General features: G+C 36.5%; 1 protein-coding gene across 1 annotated transcript in view; it reads right to left on the reverse strand.

Moving 5' to 3' along the window:
- The window catches only part of LOC139122561 (rap guanine nucleotide exchange factor 6-like), a 130,083-nt gene that overhangs the window by 59,229 nt on the left and 50,837 nt on the right, over nucleotides 1–20,017 (reverse strand). Inside the window, exons 2-3 of the mRNA XM_070688103.1 lie at nucleotides 6,742–6,869; nucleotides 4,810–4,893 (exon numbers count right to left, since the gene is read on the reverse strand). Coding sequence (XP_070544204.1) covers nucleotides 4,810–4,893; nucleotides 6,742–6,869 — 212 coding nt within the window. The remainder of the gene's footprint in view (nucleotides 1–4,809; nucleotides 4,894–6,741; nucleotides 6,870–20,017) is intronic.

Below are 20,017 nucleotides of genomic sequence, written 5' to 3' on the forward strand. Positions count from 1 at the left end.
TGGAATGACATGAAATCAGAAACAAAGCAATGCAAAATTGAAAGGAAACTATTTTAATCATCATCAAATTTTCCATATGAAAAGTTTTCTGTAAAAATTGGTACATTTTTTATGATAATCAACTTTTATAAAAATTTTGACTGAAGGAGAGAAGTGCTCTTGCTTGTATAGAAGATTAAAATTTTATACATGATCAAAATTCATTTGATTTTAAATCATGATCAAATTTCATTAGATTTCACATCACAATCAAATTTCATTGTATGTTACATCATAATCCGTTTCATTTAATTTTACGTTGTTCATATTCACTGTAAACTTGTATACTTCAGAAAAGTACAAATTCTCTTGAAGGCAGTGGTACTGGTACACAATTGCTAAAACTTGCCACAAGGAAACTTTTAACCATTTCCTTTCACAATCAGGAATAAATATCAGGGATCACCATGGAAACTTTGGTACTAGAGAAACAAATAACAAAACATAACAGACATTTAAAATTAAAAATGGCCGCCATGTCTGTGTTAACTCTAATGAGAAATATGAAATTTTTGATTATCACAAAAATTTTTGTTCACGCCACAAGCTTCGAAATGAGCCCCAACGATTGGTAGATCAAAAGGTGTTGTAAAAGTTTTAGAGTCCGAACATCTCTCCCAGAGGCGTATTCTACCTTAAAATGAGAGAGAAACTGAAAAAAAAGAAAGTATCCAGGTACTTGTTTCATACCTGCTGTCTGAAATTCTGCTCACAAAATGTCCTTGAAACTCACTTATTCCATTGTCATTCCATGAAAGTGGGAAAGACTTATTCTCTAATGCAGACCATGTCATTGGTATGTGGCATGCGCAAGGAAGACTACCTTGTCCATTTTAAATATGGGATCTCAGTTGTACATGGAACTAACCCCAATCACTAATATTTCATACAGATCTCCGTTTCATTAATCTACGAGCACCGTCACATTGCGATTCATCCTTAATGATATATTATGATCATTAACATGCAGAGAACCTGAGAAACGCTTCTGACATTTCATTACACGATAGAGAATGCAAACAGCCGTGGGCCTCAATGCAATTACTGCACTGATGATATTTTTGCCATAAATGAAGTATTTAATTTTCCATTCTTTCAAGGGGACCATCTGTACGGTTCAAACTGATTGGATGTCTCTGTGGATGTAACATTGTGTCTACGGAAAGAAATAGCTCTACAAATAGTCTCCACTGTTCAAACCTACAAGTTTCCTCAGAAGGAAAATACCCACGCAAGGAACAAATGCAACAGATACAATGTAACGATTAAGTTGGACAATTTGGGTTGTTGTAAAATTAAGTTCAAACAGTATTTCATGTAAAAGATAAAAAGCCAATTTGAAAAATATATCTTCAGAAGTCTTTTGAAATTTGATTTCTTTGCTTTCCACCATTGTCAATTTTTCAACCTCGTATGCACTATTTTACTATAAATGAAAAATAGTTGGGAGATTGTAATTGCTTGAGAATAGAAGAATTATGACAGACGACTCTTGCAAAAGTCATTAATCATCTCGTGAAAGTGCTTGAGCATTTCAATTGTTGCAGCTGTGGAAAGCGTTTTACTTGTTTGCAGAGCAAAAATTTTAATTTCATGAACTTTGGAATTTAAAGTGTGTAGCCCATGTCTTCGTCATTGGACATACCAACAATATTCTATTACCAAAAAAAATATTAAACACATTTCTTCAATGCTGTGCAAGATTTCAGTACACCGCTCAATAGAAATGTCTGAAATGACAGAGGTGACATCCCTTCGCATTATTTATGATATTATTGTCTCAATCTAATTTCTTTGAAAGGCAGTAACTGATATTCAATAATATTGTAACACAATTATTTTATACCATGAGCTGATAAAAGTTCACCGCATACAATACCATAATAATCCACAATTACCTTGGAGCTTCTTGTCCTCATGTCAAAAAAGGCCATCAATTATGATGCACAGATCAAAAAATGTTATCAATTATGGCAGACTATCCAGGTCAAAGGTCAGGAATAATTTGTCAACTAGCGGCAAATTCACACAATGAAATATTACACTGCCGTTCACCCATGAGAATAAGGCATTGAATATGTGAAATGCGATAAACCTGAATACAACACTTAACTGTCACATGCTGAAATGAATTCGTGCTTTGAAAAAAAATGAATGGAAAAGCCTGCGTAATTACCTGCATTTGTTATCGTACAGTGTCAGCAGAAAGAAAATGCTGGTCCTTCATGATTCCCTTTTTGATTCCCAAGGAATGAGAATTCAAATTATCAATTCCGTGATGCCCATCACACCGTACTTATATTAGCATCGTCCCCTGCATGCAGTTTCTCCTTGGATGCACTTAATGTGAAATTTCACGGCCGTGAAAGACACACTGTCGTTTCATTGACGCAGGCAGGAAGTGTGCAGAATAAGAAACAAGTGTGTTCAAGGAACACGTGGAGTGTGTCCAAAGTCATTTCCATGGAAACAACAAATTTACATTTCAGTTATGTCACTGTTTGTACAATCAATTTTGAGATCTAGCAGGGCAAAAACTAAACAATGCCATGAGAATTGCATTTCTGCAACTTCATTCCTAGAGAAAGAGAAAATTCAACTTTCATACCTCATGTAAAAAGTGTGATTTATGAGCATCATTTTCTACCATGTGAAAACAGAGACAGACAAAATTTTACAAGTCCGATTCTGTCTGAATTTAAGGTATAATGCGCCTCAGGGACAGATATCTGGACTCTAAAACTTTTACATTACCTTTTAGGTGCACCACTTGTGGGGTAATTTTTAAGCTCATGGAGTACATAAATATTTACTGGGTATTTTTGTGAAAATTGAAAATGTAATTTTTCATTCATAGAGTTAACACAGAGTACAGCCATTTTGGACTTCAAACCTCTGTAAATCTTATGTGATTTGTTTCCCTGTACAAAAATTTGCATAGTGACCCCCCCTGATTTTTATTCCTGATTTTGAAGAGAATGGTTTAAAGTTTGTGCAAAAGTTGATGTCTCCTAGGTTCAAGGCATGTACCACCTTAATAAGTGCCAGACTATTCATCAAAAGTTTGAACTTGCAGGTCAGAAAGATAAGAAATTTTGCAGATTTGCTTGAAGATGGGTATCTATAGGGAGGTACTCAAAGACAAGCCTTTCTTTCTCATATAATATGAACCAAACAGTTTGAGGACCTTAATCTTGTGATCTCAAAATGATTATGTGGTTGAAATATCAGTTTGCTTTGCACTTAGATTTAAGTCCTGTGCTTAGAAAATTCCCCTTAGCATGAAACATGCCAGTCCAATGCAAGAAAATAGTATAGCAGTCGCTCTTCAAAATGTTTATTAAAATCTTCCCCAATGCCTCCTCCACACACAGATGATGAACAAAGGAATAAGACTTTGCAGAGATATATGTATAAAGAAACCTTTCATTTCATTTTTGACTTTAGATTGCTGGTTTACTTCTGAAAAAATTCAGTGCATTTTTTCTAGGTAAATTTTGGACATTTTTCTATAAAATAGCAGATCTCAGACTTTGTTACAAACACTGTAGTTTACTCCGTCAGTTTTGAATGGCTCTAAAAATAACATATGTCATAATAAAGCACTAAATTTTACACTTTGTGCGGCTTGAATATTTCTACAAACATCAGATCTCATCTGAGACTATAAATACATGTACAGTTTGCACAAACAACCCTCAATGATGACACACTCAATGATGTCTTATCACCTTATGTGTGAACGAAAACAATAATTATAGATCCAAAATCCTGCAATCACGGGGTACTACACTAAGACATTCAGGAAGCACTAGGTGTCACAAAAACAAAACACTCGTACAACACAGAATAATAAGTACAGCAAAAACACACACAGCTTTAAACGAAGCGTATAAATCCTGTATCAAATCCACCACTGTATATTTCCACATGTTTTCACTTGAATATAGCTTCTTAAAATCACACACACTGCTTCAAGGGTTCTGAGCTACTAGTTCTTCAACTCAAAACACAAGTATTGCCATTTCTGCTCAACTCTCCCAGTCAATATTCAATGTGTGTGGGATGATGGGAAAAACATGGGCACAATCCATTAATATTTTAATTCTTTAGTATTAAATATTTTACGACATTTATAAATACGTAACTCTTTCACAGATTTGACAGATTCAGATCACTGCTGTGGCTAAACCTTCATGTACGTGGTTTGCAAGCAGGAGTAATACCACAAGTTTATGTGCAAAAAAAATTTGCAACAGTTAATCAAATGTTTCGCAATAATCTTACAAATATGGGACTACATATATACAAACCAACTCTGTGTATGTTTTTGTACACATTGCATATGTCAGTATGTCAGGTTTTTTTCTTATATGAAACTTTTCCTTTTTCTGAGAATATGAGAAAAACTGAAATTTAATATTGGCATGCTTTTATAACTAAGCTCCCCGAGTGTTCTGCGTGTCTGGTGGAATATTCTTGATCATACGTCAGAACAAAAGAAAAAACGTCGAAAGTGCACAGGCAAACGAAAGCATGTTTGCAAAGATTTCTGAGAAAATGAAGCCACAGAGTAATTTACAGGGTATTCTCAGAAGATGTTTTAAAATCGGAGGACAACAGCCCATCACTTTATCTTTTGAAATCAAGAATACGAAAACTGCATCGTTCATTTTTTTTCTCGGTCACTATGGAAACATTACACCAGGAACTTCACACTACTTTTGTTACCATAGAAACCAGCTATTATCGATCTATTTCTTTCCTTACCTGCTCCTCGGTAAGTACATAGATCCATCGATGAAGACTGATCCTGTCAGCAGAATAAACCAGGAGGAACTCAGATCGTCACGACTGAAAAATCACAGGGGGTTAAAAAACATGAGTATTTGTCAGTCGATGCAGGATATGAAGAATCATTCGCTTCAATGAAGAACTGATTTTTCTGGTTAGCTACAATCCAAATTCACTAATTTGAGACCATCCATCAGGGAAACAGTCAAGATAGTTGTACTGATTGCAGAACAAAACTACTTTTTCAGCGATGGAAATTTCTAATCAAGTATTTATGTATTTGCATACCAAATGAGGCAGATGACACTATGACATTTCTGAAATTGAGACAGACAGCGCCCCCTAGTGTCTCACTATGAAAATTTAACCTGAGAAGGTGCAGTTTGCCGCGTGCAGTGTCTGTGAGTGATGGCGTTTTGCTACAGTGAGCTTTTGAAATATAGGTATGTCAGAGTTTGTCAGCTGGAACAGAGTGGACTTGCCAAGATGAATTGGCTGACTTTTGTGCCTTTTTAACTGAAGATTGTCTACACATCCACTTTGATACAGTTCTGTGAACAGTGACATACAGCTAATATGCATATATCCCTGATTTCCACTAAGTCTCCTATGCAGGTTAATTACAGCTTTTGAACTTTAACAGTTTATTTATATACCCTTTTGCAGCTAAAACCTTCTCCAACATATTTAATTTTTCAATAGTTTTTTCACTGAATCTCATAATTAATTTTAGCTAAGTTAATGACGAAAAAGTGTACTTGGTCTGATTTTTGAGAAGATTAGAGAAATTTGATCAAATTTTACAGCTCTTGCCCTAAAGGACGTTGAAATATTTCAATACTAGGCATACATTTGAACAAACAAATGAAATTTCAACCCTGTAAGATGATTACGGGAACTTTGAGACAAACAAATTCACTTTATTTTTTTTTCATTAAAAAAATGGCACAAACTGCTAAATCGTATGTGAAAACACCATAGTCCATACACGTGTATAGAGGGACTGCGGAAAAAACCAGTGCATAACATAGCATTTAACCCCAGTCGCCATCTTACAGTCGTACATCTATGAATCTATGAATGTGGAAGATTTGAGGAAAGCAACAGCACACTACACATGAAACAGCCATGAAATACATGTATATGTTTAGGAAAAAAACAGTTATGAGAAATGACTTAATATTACGAAGAAGTTTGCATCAAACAGCTCTTGCACATCACAAACAAAAGATTTACTGAGAACATTAATAACGGTGGACTGAGGAGGCATAACAGTAAACTTGACGAGTAGAAGGATGTACTTGCTAAACGTCATTTACCTAAAGGGCCCTAGTTAAGGGTTATCTAAGAAACTATGAATGATACCAAATATGGACAACCGAAGTTGAGGACATTTGATAACGTTTATTAAAGGTTGAATTCACCTCGGGGATAGATAGTCAGACTCTCAAACTTTTAAAATATTCTTTTGGACTGCCACTTGTGGGGGATCATTTTGAAGCAAACAGAGTAAATAAAGTTTCCATCGATTTAGTTTTGTGAAAATCAGGAATTTTATTTTCCACCACATAAGGAACTCAGAAATGGCAACCATATTGAATATCACAAATCTGTAAACGTTGGGTAATTTATTTCTCTCGTATCAACATTGCATGATAACATCTGATTTTTGATTTTGGAAGAGAATGGTTGAAAGCTTGATGGAGGAAAGTTTGAGCAAGTGTTTAAGTCTTTCATTTTTGAGGTGTGCACTACCTTAACTGGGTTTACTGTCCCTATTGCACTGGGAACACAAAATCATTGCTACTGCAAAATATGTTCCTGAAACCAACATATACTGGCAAAGCCCCACTATTGGACTGGTGTCAATACTGCCCTCATGAGGTGGAATCGGGTAAGGCAACTTACCAGTAGAGAATATCGTTGGCATCATGGAATTCGTATCGTATACTTTTACATATCGCCCTCAGTGCCGGCTCTCTCAGTGAATTCAATGCTTCCATGCCATGCAGCTGAGAATAGATATACTGCAAGTCCTATGGGAAGAACAAAAAGGAAAATTTGAAGAAACGCATTTCATGACTGCCTCCTGTCAAAACTCTTGCTTTCACTTCTTCTTCCAATGTGAGCAAAGATACCAACAGTATGGTCTAAGCAACTGTAGTTTTTATATCTTCCAATATTTTTTCAGGACAAGGCCAAATAAAAACATGTGTTTCCGGTAGCCTGACCTGCCCTATTAAAAACCCACTGACCTTTAAACTTTTTTCATGAAAAATAATGCATGATTTAGAAAAATTGTTTTCCCAACTGATCTACTCTGTTTCCTGGGGACATCCTTACTGAAAATGAAATACACAAAATTATTTTACACCTGACAATGATTTGCTGTACATAACTAAAAATATTTATTTACTGGCCATCAGCAAACTTAATAATCTAATATTAAAATGGTATATCATTGCAAAGGCATCTGATGAGTCACTGGCCTGAATATATCTCTCCTAGACTCCTACAAGAGAATATTAATTTGGCCAGTAAAATACTCAAATCTGTATATCAATCTGTTTTATACCAACATGGGAAAGAGCACGTGAATGTAGAACAAAGATAAACAGACAAAATGAAAAGATTTCTTGTTTATTCCTCATTTAGATAACTGCAGCAATGTACATATGTGTATGTGTCTGTGATGCAATGTAAAAAAAAGTCACCGTCATGCTACTTTGAGAGAAGGAATCTACTCAAGAATTTGACAAAGTGAATAACGCCTTGTCTATCAAAGTCACAGATAAGTGAATGGGTGTCTTGAAAGCACAATGTATATACAACAATGGAAGCAGACAATGAAAAGAAAGTAGCTTCATTCCAAGAATAATTTGTATTATTTTCAGGCACTGTCATCTTTTACTGGTAGTTTGAAAACTTGATCTACTTGAGATCTATTATAAAGTTTCTGAAAAAAATAAGAACGAAAACATTGGTTTGAGCCATTTTAAGGCCTGGGAAAAATTTTAACACTACATGTAAATGGTTTGAGAAGAAAAGAAAGTCAAATACATGTGTGAAAGTTTGGCCTTAACTCTTTGAGCGCCAAAGTCAATTTTTGTCACCTTTATAAAATATACTCTAGTAAATTTTTTAAGATTTTGCCAAAATTTTGATTAAAAAACTGTAGCAAATAAAATATGTCTATTTAGTCCAAAATTATCAAAAAAATACAGAAAAATTCGCAAAAACTGATAAAATGTTGTACTGAAATTTTGGTGGGAAAAAATTACGGCACTCAAAGGGTTAATTTTAGGATAAAATTAGTCGTGATCTGAACCTGGTACACTAGCCTAGACTGGAAGATACCCTGTTTAAAAGGCCTTTCAGTCTATATTGATATAAAAAATTTTATCAAGAAATACTGGCAGATAGACAGTCTCTGCAGGAAATGAGGTTTCACTGGCAGAAAAATGAAAACAGACCTACTTCACAGCTTGTGAAGTTGTTATTGCAAGCGAAATATATGAAGTATACACTCCCTCTGCTGCCCTGAACTTTATGACATCGGGGAATGGTGTGCAGATGTTTCATACATCAAACATATGCTCCACAGCAATGGCAATTATCCTCCATAATTGATACATACGGCTACTCAATGAATTGTTACAAATTTCCATCAAAGTCAAATGAGGAGGAACTTGAATAGAATTTACTATTCCCACATTCCTATTTTAAAAAAGCAGGTGAGATTAAAGAAGTCTGTTCAACTCCTCAGATGGGGTATATTTTTTCATAATAACAGATGTAATTATGCCAGCATTACATCGTAAATCACAGAAACTCTAATTTACGTTAAGGTTTCCAGGGTACTGGGCCCACACACTCAAAGTCACACACTCAAAGTCACACACTCAAAGTCACATAAAATTCACAGATTTTCCATGGACTATTTCAGAAATTTTCCAGGATCTTTTTAAGTCCTAAAAGATCATTTTCCAAATATCTATTTCAACATATATCCTTTTTTATATCGTTTTACATATCATTTGTACAATATCATGACTGATTATCTTGTTTTTTGGAAAATTGTGGGTTAATTATCAATTTTCCAGGAATTTCCAGGACTCTTTTTTGTTTTCCAGGACTTTTCCATGAGGATTTAAAATTCAAGGACTTTCCAGGAGCATAGTTTGATATTTGAGTTTGAATTTTTGACAATGTCATTCTAAAATAATATTTGCCAAAAAAGGGCAATATCAAAGCAATCATTTTCTGAGACGATTACGATATAAAATGTACGTCAATAGCACTCACTCAAAAAGTTTAACTACGTATGGTTCCATCAGTCAATTAAAAAGTTAATACATCATTATTGTACACATAGATTTAAGAGGCTGCTTTAATTAGAAGCAATGGCCACTAAGTGGACTGGTTTATTGAATTTGTTAACTTGCTAATTGGCTTGCATAAGTCTTTTTTCGAGTAAATTTCAAAGATGAGCAGATTGACATGAACGGGAAAGTGCAGACTGACTTTTCAGAACCCAATTTACGACTGTGATTGTGGTAGTCCTATTATTCTCAAAGAGCCCAATAGAAGAAACCCGGAATTCAAATGGACCACAGTACAAACAACTCATGTGTGCAAACCAGCACAGAAGTACCAGTATGTGTATTGCGAATGTACCCATGTGGGTTTGTTTGTACCGCTACCATGTGATCTCTTGGGTGAACTGAGTCTGTAGAACACATTGTGTCCTTTTTATTCCGGAGTAGAACCATTTACACGTACCATGGGTGTAGATATGGCAATAGGGTAAATGATATGATCATCTTTCCAATTCTAATTCAACAACACTGGCAATAGTAACAATGGAAGATATTGTGGTGTAAAAAATAAAGTATTGACTTTCTCATCAGATATTGTCATTTTTCCTATGAGAAGACTTGAATGCATTCACAAACTTCAAGACAGTATTGCTCTGTGTTCAGCAGGCTTTCCCTATTTCAACAATACACAGCGCCCTCAGTGGTCACAACCACAAGAAGGCCACCATGCAGTCCGAGTTGGAAAATGTATTAATTACATACTAATCACCAGGCCTGTGAAAAGAGGATAACTCCTGGTAACAAAAAGAGTATGAAGGCAAAAAGGGAGTTCTCCCTTGTTAGTGCACCTCAAAAATCCTCTTCTCTCATTATATAACAAAAAAGTCTGCGGCTTATTGGAATATTAACGATGGCAAAATGGAATAAGATGTTGAAGAAAATAACATTCTGGCCCTTGACAAAGAAGCTGAACAATGCAAAGATTATGTCGTGAAAATAGCTTCACATTTAAGACAGCTTACATGATTTTCTCCCCTTTTCATACCGATGTAAGTGGATTTTTCTCGGCAAAGAAGATTTCCACGAATACCGATAGATCTTGCCATCTCATTTCTTGTGCTGATTAAGTTTCCAATTCCCAGGCTGATGAACTGCATATCGAGGGACGTGATCTGCCTCGAGGTGAAATTGCACTTTCCAAGTTCCAGGATTTGAAACGTGCGTGTAAAGAGGATGTGCGTGGGTTTTGTTTTTCAACGAAAGAAGCAAACATAACACTGCATGGTGGAAAATGGTAAAATGGATCGTTGTGACCATAATTGTGTTTTTACACCGTGCCTGTTTTACCATTTTGATTGATAGTTCACACCTCACACTAATGGAACAAAACACTGGAGGTTGATGGGAGTTTTCTTGTTATGTGAGAGCTTCACATCACACATAGTAATGACGGCAAGAACGGTTGAAATATCGCAGTGTATGTAACAAACTGTCTCTCTCAACAAGAAATGTTCTGACATTCATGACATTTTGGGATCATTCAATTTTATCATGCACTGAACTTGCACATCTAAATACGAAAATGAGGTTGTTTAGGGTTATAATTGACTTTACATTTCCATAATCAATCTTGATAGGATGTGTACATATGGCCTGAATTGCAGACTCAGACGAATGGCATGTCTGGAACAAATGTGAAATTTCCACTTACGCTAATAGCTAGCCATCATTTTTCACGGTTGACTTGTCTTTGGAAATGAATAATGCTCTAAATATAATTTGCAGAGCACTGTTACCACGACAAAGAGGCTCTTAACTGATTAGGCTTCTCTTCACAAAACCCTTAAAAGACCTTTTAATTTTTTTTCCATGATGTGTTGGAAAGAAAACTGTACCTGACCAAAATGTAATATATTTCAGCATGCACTACCAGGGGTGTTACGAGTTTGGATTTTAACGAGAAATTATCAAAACCAGAGTCCCCCCAAATTAGTCCCCCCTCCCGTGTCTGGAGGGACTGTGTCAAAAAAAAAAAAAAAAAGCCTTTTGCAGGACGATAAGGTTTCAATGTGTGGATAGAGGAAGCACGGTTTACAGTAAAAGACAAGATGACCATGTTTATTATTCCAAGGAAATACATTATTGTCTGCATGTGTGGAATATGAAACTTAAGAAACCACTGACTGATAATGAAATGATAATGATAATGATAATGATAGTGAAATTCAGGTTTCATAAAGCATGGAGTATAATATACTTTATGAAATCAAAATTAATTTAATCTTGTTAAGTTAAAATCTGAACGAATATGATGAACAAAAGGAAAAAGATCATTTTTAAGAGCTGGCTATTCTCCAAAGCATACACTCCTCAACTTCCTAGTTTTCCGGACCTGCATGTCAGAGGTCACTGCCAGGGAAATTGGTTTTCATATAATGAGACACTATAACTGTAGTGCCGGAAAACCTAATTACCCTATGCACTTTGGGATCATGACCTTTGACATTAACGAATTCATACCCCTTTGGGTACTGTTTATAGAATGATCATTGCTAGGGTAGTTACAATCAGGTACGCAAAACTTCAACGTCTTCATATTCTAGTAGTGTTTACAGTGCGATACTCGCTTTCATCATTGTGGCTGTTTTTCATTCTTTATTCTCAGTCATGGATCAACCAAAAAATAACAATTCCAAGTACCTTCATTGCTCCTATCTCAATAAGTAGCTATAAATAATAATAGATCAACCGAATATCTCCACAGAACATCTTAGATATTGTTATGTGTACATGCTCATATTTAGACAATTGGAATACGTTCCTTGATACAGAGTACATCAGAAGATATGAAATTGTCAGACGTACACTTGCAAAATTTCCTAATTGTATTTTTCCATTGAACAGGACATAAAATTGTGCTGGTTTTTTTGTGATACCTGGTGACCTCTCTTGCAGGGTGTATTTCAAAATTCGTCACCGCAAGTCAGTAGTTACAGTGTTCACCCAGTGATCTGAAACCTTGAACACATAATTTATTGACAGGATGCCGAGTACTGCACAACCAGGGATATTCTTGGACATAAAACATGGCTATAAAATTGAATCTATCCTTTACGGACCTAGATTAAGAGCTTTGCAGATGTCCTCCTTCCATAAAACAAGAAATATTGATCAGTAAAATTAAAACGACAGAACTGTATGTAGGTGTACCGTGCATATAAATTAGAAATTAAAATATGTTAACTAGGTATTATCAATGGTGAATTTCAATGTGTAAATCTGGCATGCTTGTGATGAATTTCCTTTTCTGTTGTGAGTGGAGACTGGCTCAACTGGGAGAGAAAACTACTTTGCTAAGTTTCCAGTCAATGCAAAACTTCAAATGGATAGCATTTGGAAAAAATCAGATCTTTGTGAAGCCGGCTAGTTGGCTACCATGGAGACATGCTGCCTTCTGAAAATGCTGAACTTCAAAAAAGGTCGAGCTGCTTGTTCTGGGAAAAAAGTCTTAATGATGTAAGCAGGACACAGATAGGTGAACGGATTAGAGATGAGAGCCTTGGCGATTACACCCTGGAATATCCCGTCCAATCCCAGCCTCAGTGGAAATTTCCCAGTCTTGATTATTTTATTCCTTTGACATTTTCAAACTGATGGAATCGGCAAACATCAACAGCGGGTTCTGATGAACGAGAGGCTCAAATAATGACAATTTCTCCTTAAGTAAATTTTCAATGTGGACAAGCAAAATATCAATTGGAATTTAAACAGGTATGGCCTGATTGCTGTCACACAGAAGAATGTCTTTAAACATATTTACCTCGCGTCCCTGAGGAAGGTATATGGAACTTGGTAATCACACTGTAAATTGGTGAGATTTTAGAACATATCTGGGATTTCAACTTGACTGCCCATCATTCAGTATTTCCAGGGATTGCACAGGTTTACACAGATGTGTAACTCTGTCATTTTGTGTGAGTATGATCCCATGGGATATGACGGTTCGTTGACATTGCAGGCTTCCAGAATGTCCATGTATACGAGACATTTCTGCATGTCATGAAAACTTACAGAGAGAAATCTTCTTCCAGAATGTTTTTGAGAGCCTTTTATAACAGATGACCCTAATGAGAGCACGGATTGTTAAATCCAAATTACCTGAGAGGATTGTTGATCAGTGACCTTGTTTGACCTTCAGCTGGGTCTTCCAGCATAATAATTTTAATGACTCCATTCCACTGGCCTGCATACCTTTCCTTTAATTGAAGCAGCCAGCCAGCTAAAACATTCCCATCAATTCTTAATCTTAAGACGTTCTGTCTCTCTCCTGGCAACCTTAATTTGCAAGTGCGTGTGAAGGACGTGGGAATACAATACTGATAGTTAGAACCAAGGATAAGTTGCAGAGTACGACATAGTTTGGCTTTAACAATGGAGACAAGACGTTTCTGTGTTTCTCCTGTTCTTTTCAAACTATGCAAAAACAGAGTCACAAATTTCGACAAATACAATGTCACCGGAAAATTGTTGTCGACCTTTGTTGTCTGATATTTTTCAAGACAATTTTTTGTCAATCTCTATTTCAAATCAAAGCAAAGATCAAAATTGTTAAATGTTGTTTCTTTTGGTCTCTTTTGGTGAGACCAGTCCCTATGCTCACATACTCACTGAATTTCAAGACAAGTGGAAGAACAAATACTAGGTGTCAGCAAAAAACAATTGGTTCAAAAGTTCAAGACTTTCAAATCACATGATTTTAAAAAATGAAACCTTGCTATTGACATCCCTGTAAGAAATGATTTACAGTAACTGAGAGAAACCTGTCGTCAAAGATTTCAAACGCAAAGAATAGCACCTGTTGCTTTAGTGTATAGCATGTATTTCAGTGAGACAGATTATTGGAAATTAAGATCAAATGGTGTGAAGGGACAACCTAGGTGAAGAGACAGTTGTTTAAAATGGTAACGCTTTTCAAGGTCTGCCATTGAAGTAAGTGAACTGTAACAGGTCAGGTTAATTTGTAGAAATTGGAGACGGTAAAGAGTGTAATTCAGTCATGTTCTCAATTAGCAAAGTGATTGATTATGTGTGGTGACCGCAAATCTTAATACATGCTGCCTTTCGTAAATGTTGGAATTTTGTTTCCATTTAAATCATTTTTTGTTTGTCAGGAAAGCGTTTATCCAGTGAAACCTGGGCAACTTGTTATGGGAGTATATCTACCCTCTTGTCAAGGTCAATACAGCTGGCAGTTGACCTGGACGGATGACTGGGTCAGGTCCAACATCACCACTCCCCGTGCCCGCAAACAATATAAATGGGTTGTCTGTCTGTGGAAAGGATGGCCATCAGGAAAGTCGTAAATAAATTGTGGATTCTTTCCTCAGTTGACCGAACAGCTCCAGTTAAAAAGGGAGGGAAGCGCCATGAAAAGTGACAATGGAGATGCCATTTTAACAATGGTCACTGCATACCATTGGCTTTCCTTTTCTACTTTGCAAAACAAACACATCACGGACGGTAATATTTTACCATCCTTCTCACATCTTTTTGACATTCCAGACGAATACATGAACCAAATCACACCATCTCATCAGTCTGTCTTGCAAGCTTTATGCTTAATCCAGACACTATACTCTAGGGTGCAGATTCTCCAATACAGACCTCCGGAGTCCAAGATGAAAATTAAATATTGATGGAGAGAAAAAGATGACGGTGATGATGCAATGCTGGAGCGCATATTAATCACAGCCCTTCAACAGAATATCAGCTTTCTTTCCAGAGTTGGCATATTTTGTGAATGCTGGTGTCGCCTCATTACTGTCAGATATTCATCTTTCTGGTATTGTCACCAAGAAAGAAAAACAGACTGAAGGAGCTAACATAGAAATTTTAATCTTAACAACTGGAGAAATTGAAACTCAAGGAGATGATTGGGAGGACGAGATTTATATACTAGCTGACAGCAGCCCCACCAATTTGAGGTGCTTCAGTTTGGTGACAAAAAGTCATTCAAGTTTTGCTTTGTGTTTGTTTCCAGATTGTACTACTGAAGTGATTTCACTGGGAACATACAGTACAAAAGAATACTTTGAATATACTGAGGTATACTCAAAGTATGAACGACCAAAACCGCTTCATCGCCATTCTTGTGAATGGTTAGATGTACTCAGGTACTGAGAATGCGCAGATAAAACAGTCTCATTAAGCAACACATTCCTGCCATGAGCTGGCATATCCTGAGTTTCCGGGAACATGCCAGTTAAGGAATGCTTCGAAGCACTGCAAACACATGACAGAACGCTAGTTTCACTGCCTGGTTTATCAATCAAATATTTTCAGATTTCAGATCAGCCAGAAAAACATGCTCTGAAATACTAACATACTTGCAATGATAGAAGTATTCTGTGTTCGCTACTTTCATGACACAGAAGTGCTACCATTCTTACTGAGTAACCGATTCCAAATGAGGAGATCATATCAAACTGAACTTCCCGGAATCACAGCCTTGTTCTAATCCACAATAATGAGGCCTGATCCCTTAGATTCCTTCGGAATGGTACGGATATCTCCCGCTGGATTCCATCCAAAGCTCATTGATGAATCATTTTCTTGATAACAACACACAAACACACCAATTTCCTCTTTGTACCTTGATATTGCCAGACATCTAAACTATACACACATACACAGCCAGATTTTATCTTGCATTTCACATTTGTGGGGGTTTAATCTCACAACTTTTTTTCTCAAATTGTCAGCATATGTAGAAGGTACTGTAAATGTCATTGCCTTCAGCATGCTGACATTTACAGCCAGGAATTCAGCCATCGCTATCTTAGATATAATTTCTAACTCCTTCCTGAAAGCTGGAAAACAGATCTGCTGTATCCTGCATTAAGAGGAGATGGGTTACATCTTGTATATCTGTATAATGTTGTTGGAAAATTGCCTTTGTCCGTTGAATTTAAAATGGAGGATGGGAGGTTTGAACTTGGATTTACAAATCAAAGCTGTACTTGTTCAGAGGCAAGGATTTGGCAAATAAATACAGATTTTATTGTTTCATCCAAATCTTTTTCTTCAAAATTGTTTGGCTAACATGCATGTACCTGTATACTTTCTCAATGGTGAAGCCAAATTGGTATAAAGGCAATACGGTAGATAATAAAGCTTCAGCTTTCAGTTTAAAAAGTGTATATACTGTCTGAAATAAAATTTTACATGTATTATTAACCCCTTTACTATCAGACAGTATCACTTCCTAATCTGCCAAGTCGGTAAAAAGTGGTATTGAGATAAAACCATATGTATTTTCACCTATTTCAGTATTTGGCTTACTATGTTATAGCAGCTTTAGTCTGCGAAAAAGAAATGTTTACAGTATCTCTGTTTTCAGAAACGACCTACAAATGTTCAATTTTTTGTTGAAATGCAACATACTGTATGCTTGAAAAGTTTACTTCTATAGTGTCTTGGTAGTATAATGGTCAGAAATATAATTATGGAAATGATAATAAAGACATCACAAAAATTAATTCACAGATACTTTACATGTACACAGGGCATGTATTCATTATCCTACAAGTACAAGCTGAGGAATTTTCTCTGTTTTAAACCATGTGCTCACTTGAGCACTAGCAAAAAAACATGTGGGCATATGCTTTGACCTACTAGTTTTGGGTTATGAGGTCATTAAGGTCATGTTGATCCAAAGTGGAACATCTCCCAGAAACTGACATGTGGCCGGCTACACAGCTGTGCCCAGGAATCCGTCTGCCTCCAGGGCATAGCTATCAATAATGAACTCGATTACTACAAACATCCATTCCATCCAAGAATTTTAATGAAATGATAGCCTCCCTCTTTGCAGATGAAGAATCGGAGGAAATTATTTCAGTTATGCCATTTAACTGACATTAAAAACATCCTAAGCTTTTTTCTTTATGCATACAGTATGTGTGCGATCAATGTTTGTTTATCAATGGTAATAACTAGTACACCACAGATAGAGTTTCAGTCACTTTTGCCCAGGGGGTTTGTTGCTGAACACACTTTTAGGTCATTTTGAGTTAAATTTCATAGGAATGATCAAATTGATCAGTAACCACTAAAGTGCTGCCAGAAAAAGTTGACATAACTTTCCTGACAGTGACGTCTCGTTTCCGGAGGATTTTCACTTCAAAGGAGTATGATATTGATTCAGAAATGAAATAATCACTTTCATCTTCAATATTACTGCAAGTAATAGCAAAGCAGTACCAAATATCTATATCGGGCTGTATATTGCTTTTGCAATTATGTCTCTGCAAGCAGATTATTAGGGAATAAAGTTTGCCGTATAAGACTAGATTAAGCTGTGCTCTTACAACTAGGTACGTGATGAACAAGGGGGTATTTTCCACCACAGTCTAAGCTTGGCTTTTGTACATGGTTTCATTGTAAACTATTGACTACATATTTCACCAAATCATTTACGCATATTTATCAACACTAAGAGGCACGAACTACCAAAGAACTGCTCTCATTGATGATATTGATGGCTGGTCTAAACATTTTAACCGAGTATTTGAACCCTGGTGCACTTCATTGGAATGTTAGAGTTTTTAGTTTTTCACTGTTTTCATGGCCGCAGCAAAGATAACTCATTTTTCTGCTGGTGGAATTATTAGATCCTCACAAAAAGTTCACCGACACGCATTCAGGATATTGCGTTAGAAGTTTAAATGGAGGTAGCTTTAGGCTTGCTTTACAGGTCTTTGGATAAGCATAAGCTTTGAACATAAGACTAAACCTATAATCCTGAAAAGCCAGTATTTCAACATCCTTGAATTCTGGCTACCGTCATATTCCCTGCCTGATAGACTTTTACCACTCCCTTTAAATCTCCTCAGCTCTGATTTAGTCTGGTTGTGCATGCATGATGGCTTACATATGCCACGTAAAAGCCAGTGACCTTGTATCCCTGTAAATATACCTACATGTACAAGAAGGGAGTAGTTTTTTTTCTTCAAGAATTACCTCATAAGTCTCCAGTACAAGTGCGATAACATGTTCACCATTTGTCAGCGATCTGATAACATGTGTGACTCTTTTTAAAGTATCAGCTTTCAGTGGCCAGTGACTACTGTAGTCCTTGTTATACACGGAAGGAACCACGAAACAAAACCCGACTACAATGGATGCACTTGTTGTAAAACGCTTTCACTGATGTCCCGTTGTCCAATGACAAGAAAAACGACTTGATTTTTTTTTTAAATCTTAAAACTTGAGCAAAATGTTTCTAGAGTGTGCTGTCACACAACACTTAAAATAGTTCTTCCCTCTTGTCGAGTCCAATGGTACTCTTATAGTCAACAACTGGACTGTGGAATGGGGACGATGGATATAAAAGGCATTGTTTGGGTGCCGGGCTAATGTGAAACTCCAGCTTTTGTGAAAACTCTATTCCGTAATCAGTGCTTAGTATCCAGGCTGTGTTATTACAGAGTGCACAAATACCAGAACATGTACGGCTTCTAGCTTTCTGAGTGATGCTTGACAAGTTAAATGAAAACGATTTTACAAATCAAGAAGAAAGGGACTCACCGTTCCATGATATCAGAGTTGAACTTGAATACAGCAAAAAATATTTCCTCAGATTCAAATATAGATCAACAGCAGATAGCAATGATGGATATGATAGTTCCGTTTACAGTCCGCCTGCTTATGCAGACTTTGACTCCGATGAGCTACCAGCTGAATGTTGATCCTGCTTTGTAATGCGACTTTTGTGCAGCACTACATAAGCTGTACACGCATGGCTTCTACCAATATGAGGCTGTCCATCTGCCTACCAGGCATGGCTATGCCCACATTAAACAAAGCACTCCCAGGGGGGCCCACAGAAGCCTGTCATACAACATTCCAACTACACAACTCACGCCACCAGTTCAATACCACTTTCTATTTTAACTGCCAACAATAATGGACAATGATGAAAAAACCTTACAAACCCCGAGTCTATTTGTTTTATGAAGGACTATGGGCAGTGGTGTGAAAACAAAGCCAATTTATTTACTATTGTTTAACACTGTTTTGTTTACAGTACAGGTACAATACTACTGTCCCCCTTCACTAACTAGACATCCCTCCCAAAATGGTTCATCCCAATCTACCGGGGTACTCTCTCTTGCTGTAAATCTCTGTGCCCATTGCTTTCCATTGTAATGTTGTATACAATAGGAATCAACATTTTTTCCAACTTTTTTTTTTTTTCAGAGGAGACATTATAGACTGCCTCTTTTCAAAGATCACCAAAATCCATCGTAATCAAAGTTTTGAAAATTCAGTCCTACTGCCCTGGATGATCAGTGAACCCTATTAAACAAGGCAGTGTTTACTACCGTAACACTAATTGGCGCCACACGGATTACGTAAGAACAGTTTTGGCTGTACACTTCATGCTCAAAAAAGTTCTCCTTATTTGCATCAGAATGGTTTTCCTTTTGTTCAATACACTTTTTTCTGTTGTTCACTGGCGCTCACAAGGCATGGTGACTATTGTTTTGTCAGAGTTGTTTACATTTCCACATCAGTCATGACCTAATTTACAGTTAACTTTCCCTGGACACATAAACAACGCATAAATCATAGATGGTCATTCTCAGATTCCATTGTTTAACTTTGACCAGCATGCCCAATAACAACAGTACCGCCAGCTATTAAAATCACTGCACAAGCTAAACATATGTTTACAAACACTTCAGAATATGGTTATCCAAATCAGTGACAGGTGGTACCGTGATCAAGCCTGCAGTAAGGCAAGCACTGGCATTTCTATTCAAAAATGCACTGATATTTTTAGTGGCAGTCACACATGTTTA

The sequence above is a fragment of the Ptychodera flava genome, chromosome 22, assembly GCF_041260155.1.
Source record: "Ptychodera flava strain L36383 chromosome 22, AS_Pfla_20210202, whole genome shotgun sequence".
NCBI lineage: Eukaryota > Metazoa > Hemichordata > Enteropneusta > Ptychoderidae > Ptychodera > Ptychodera flava.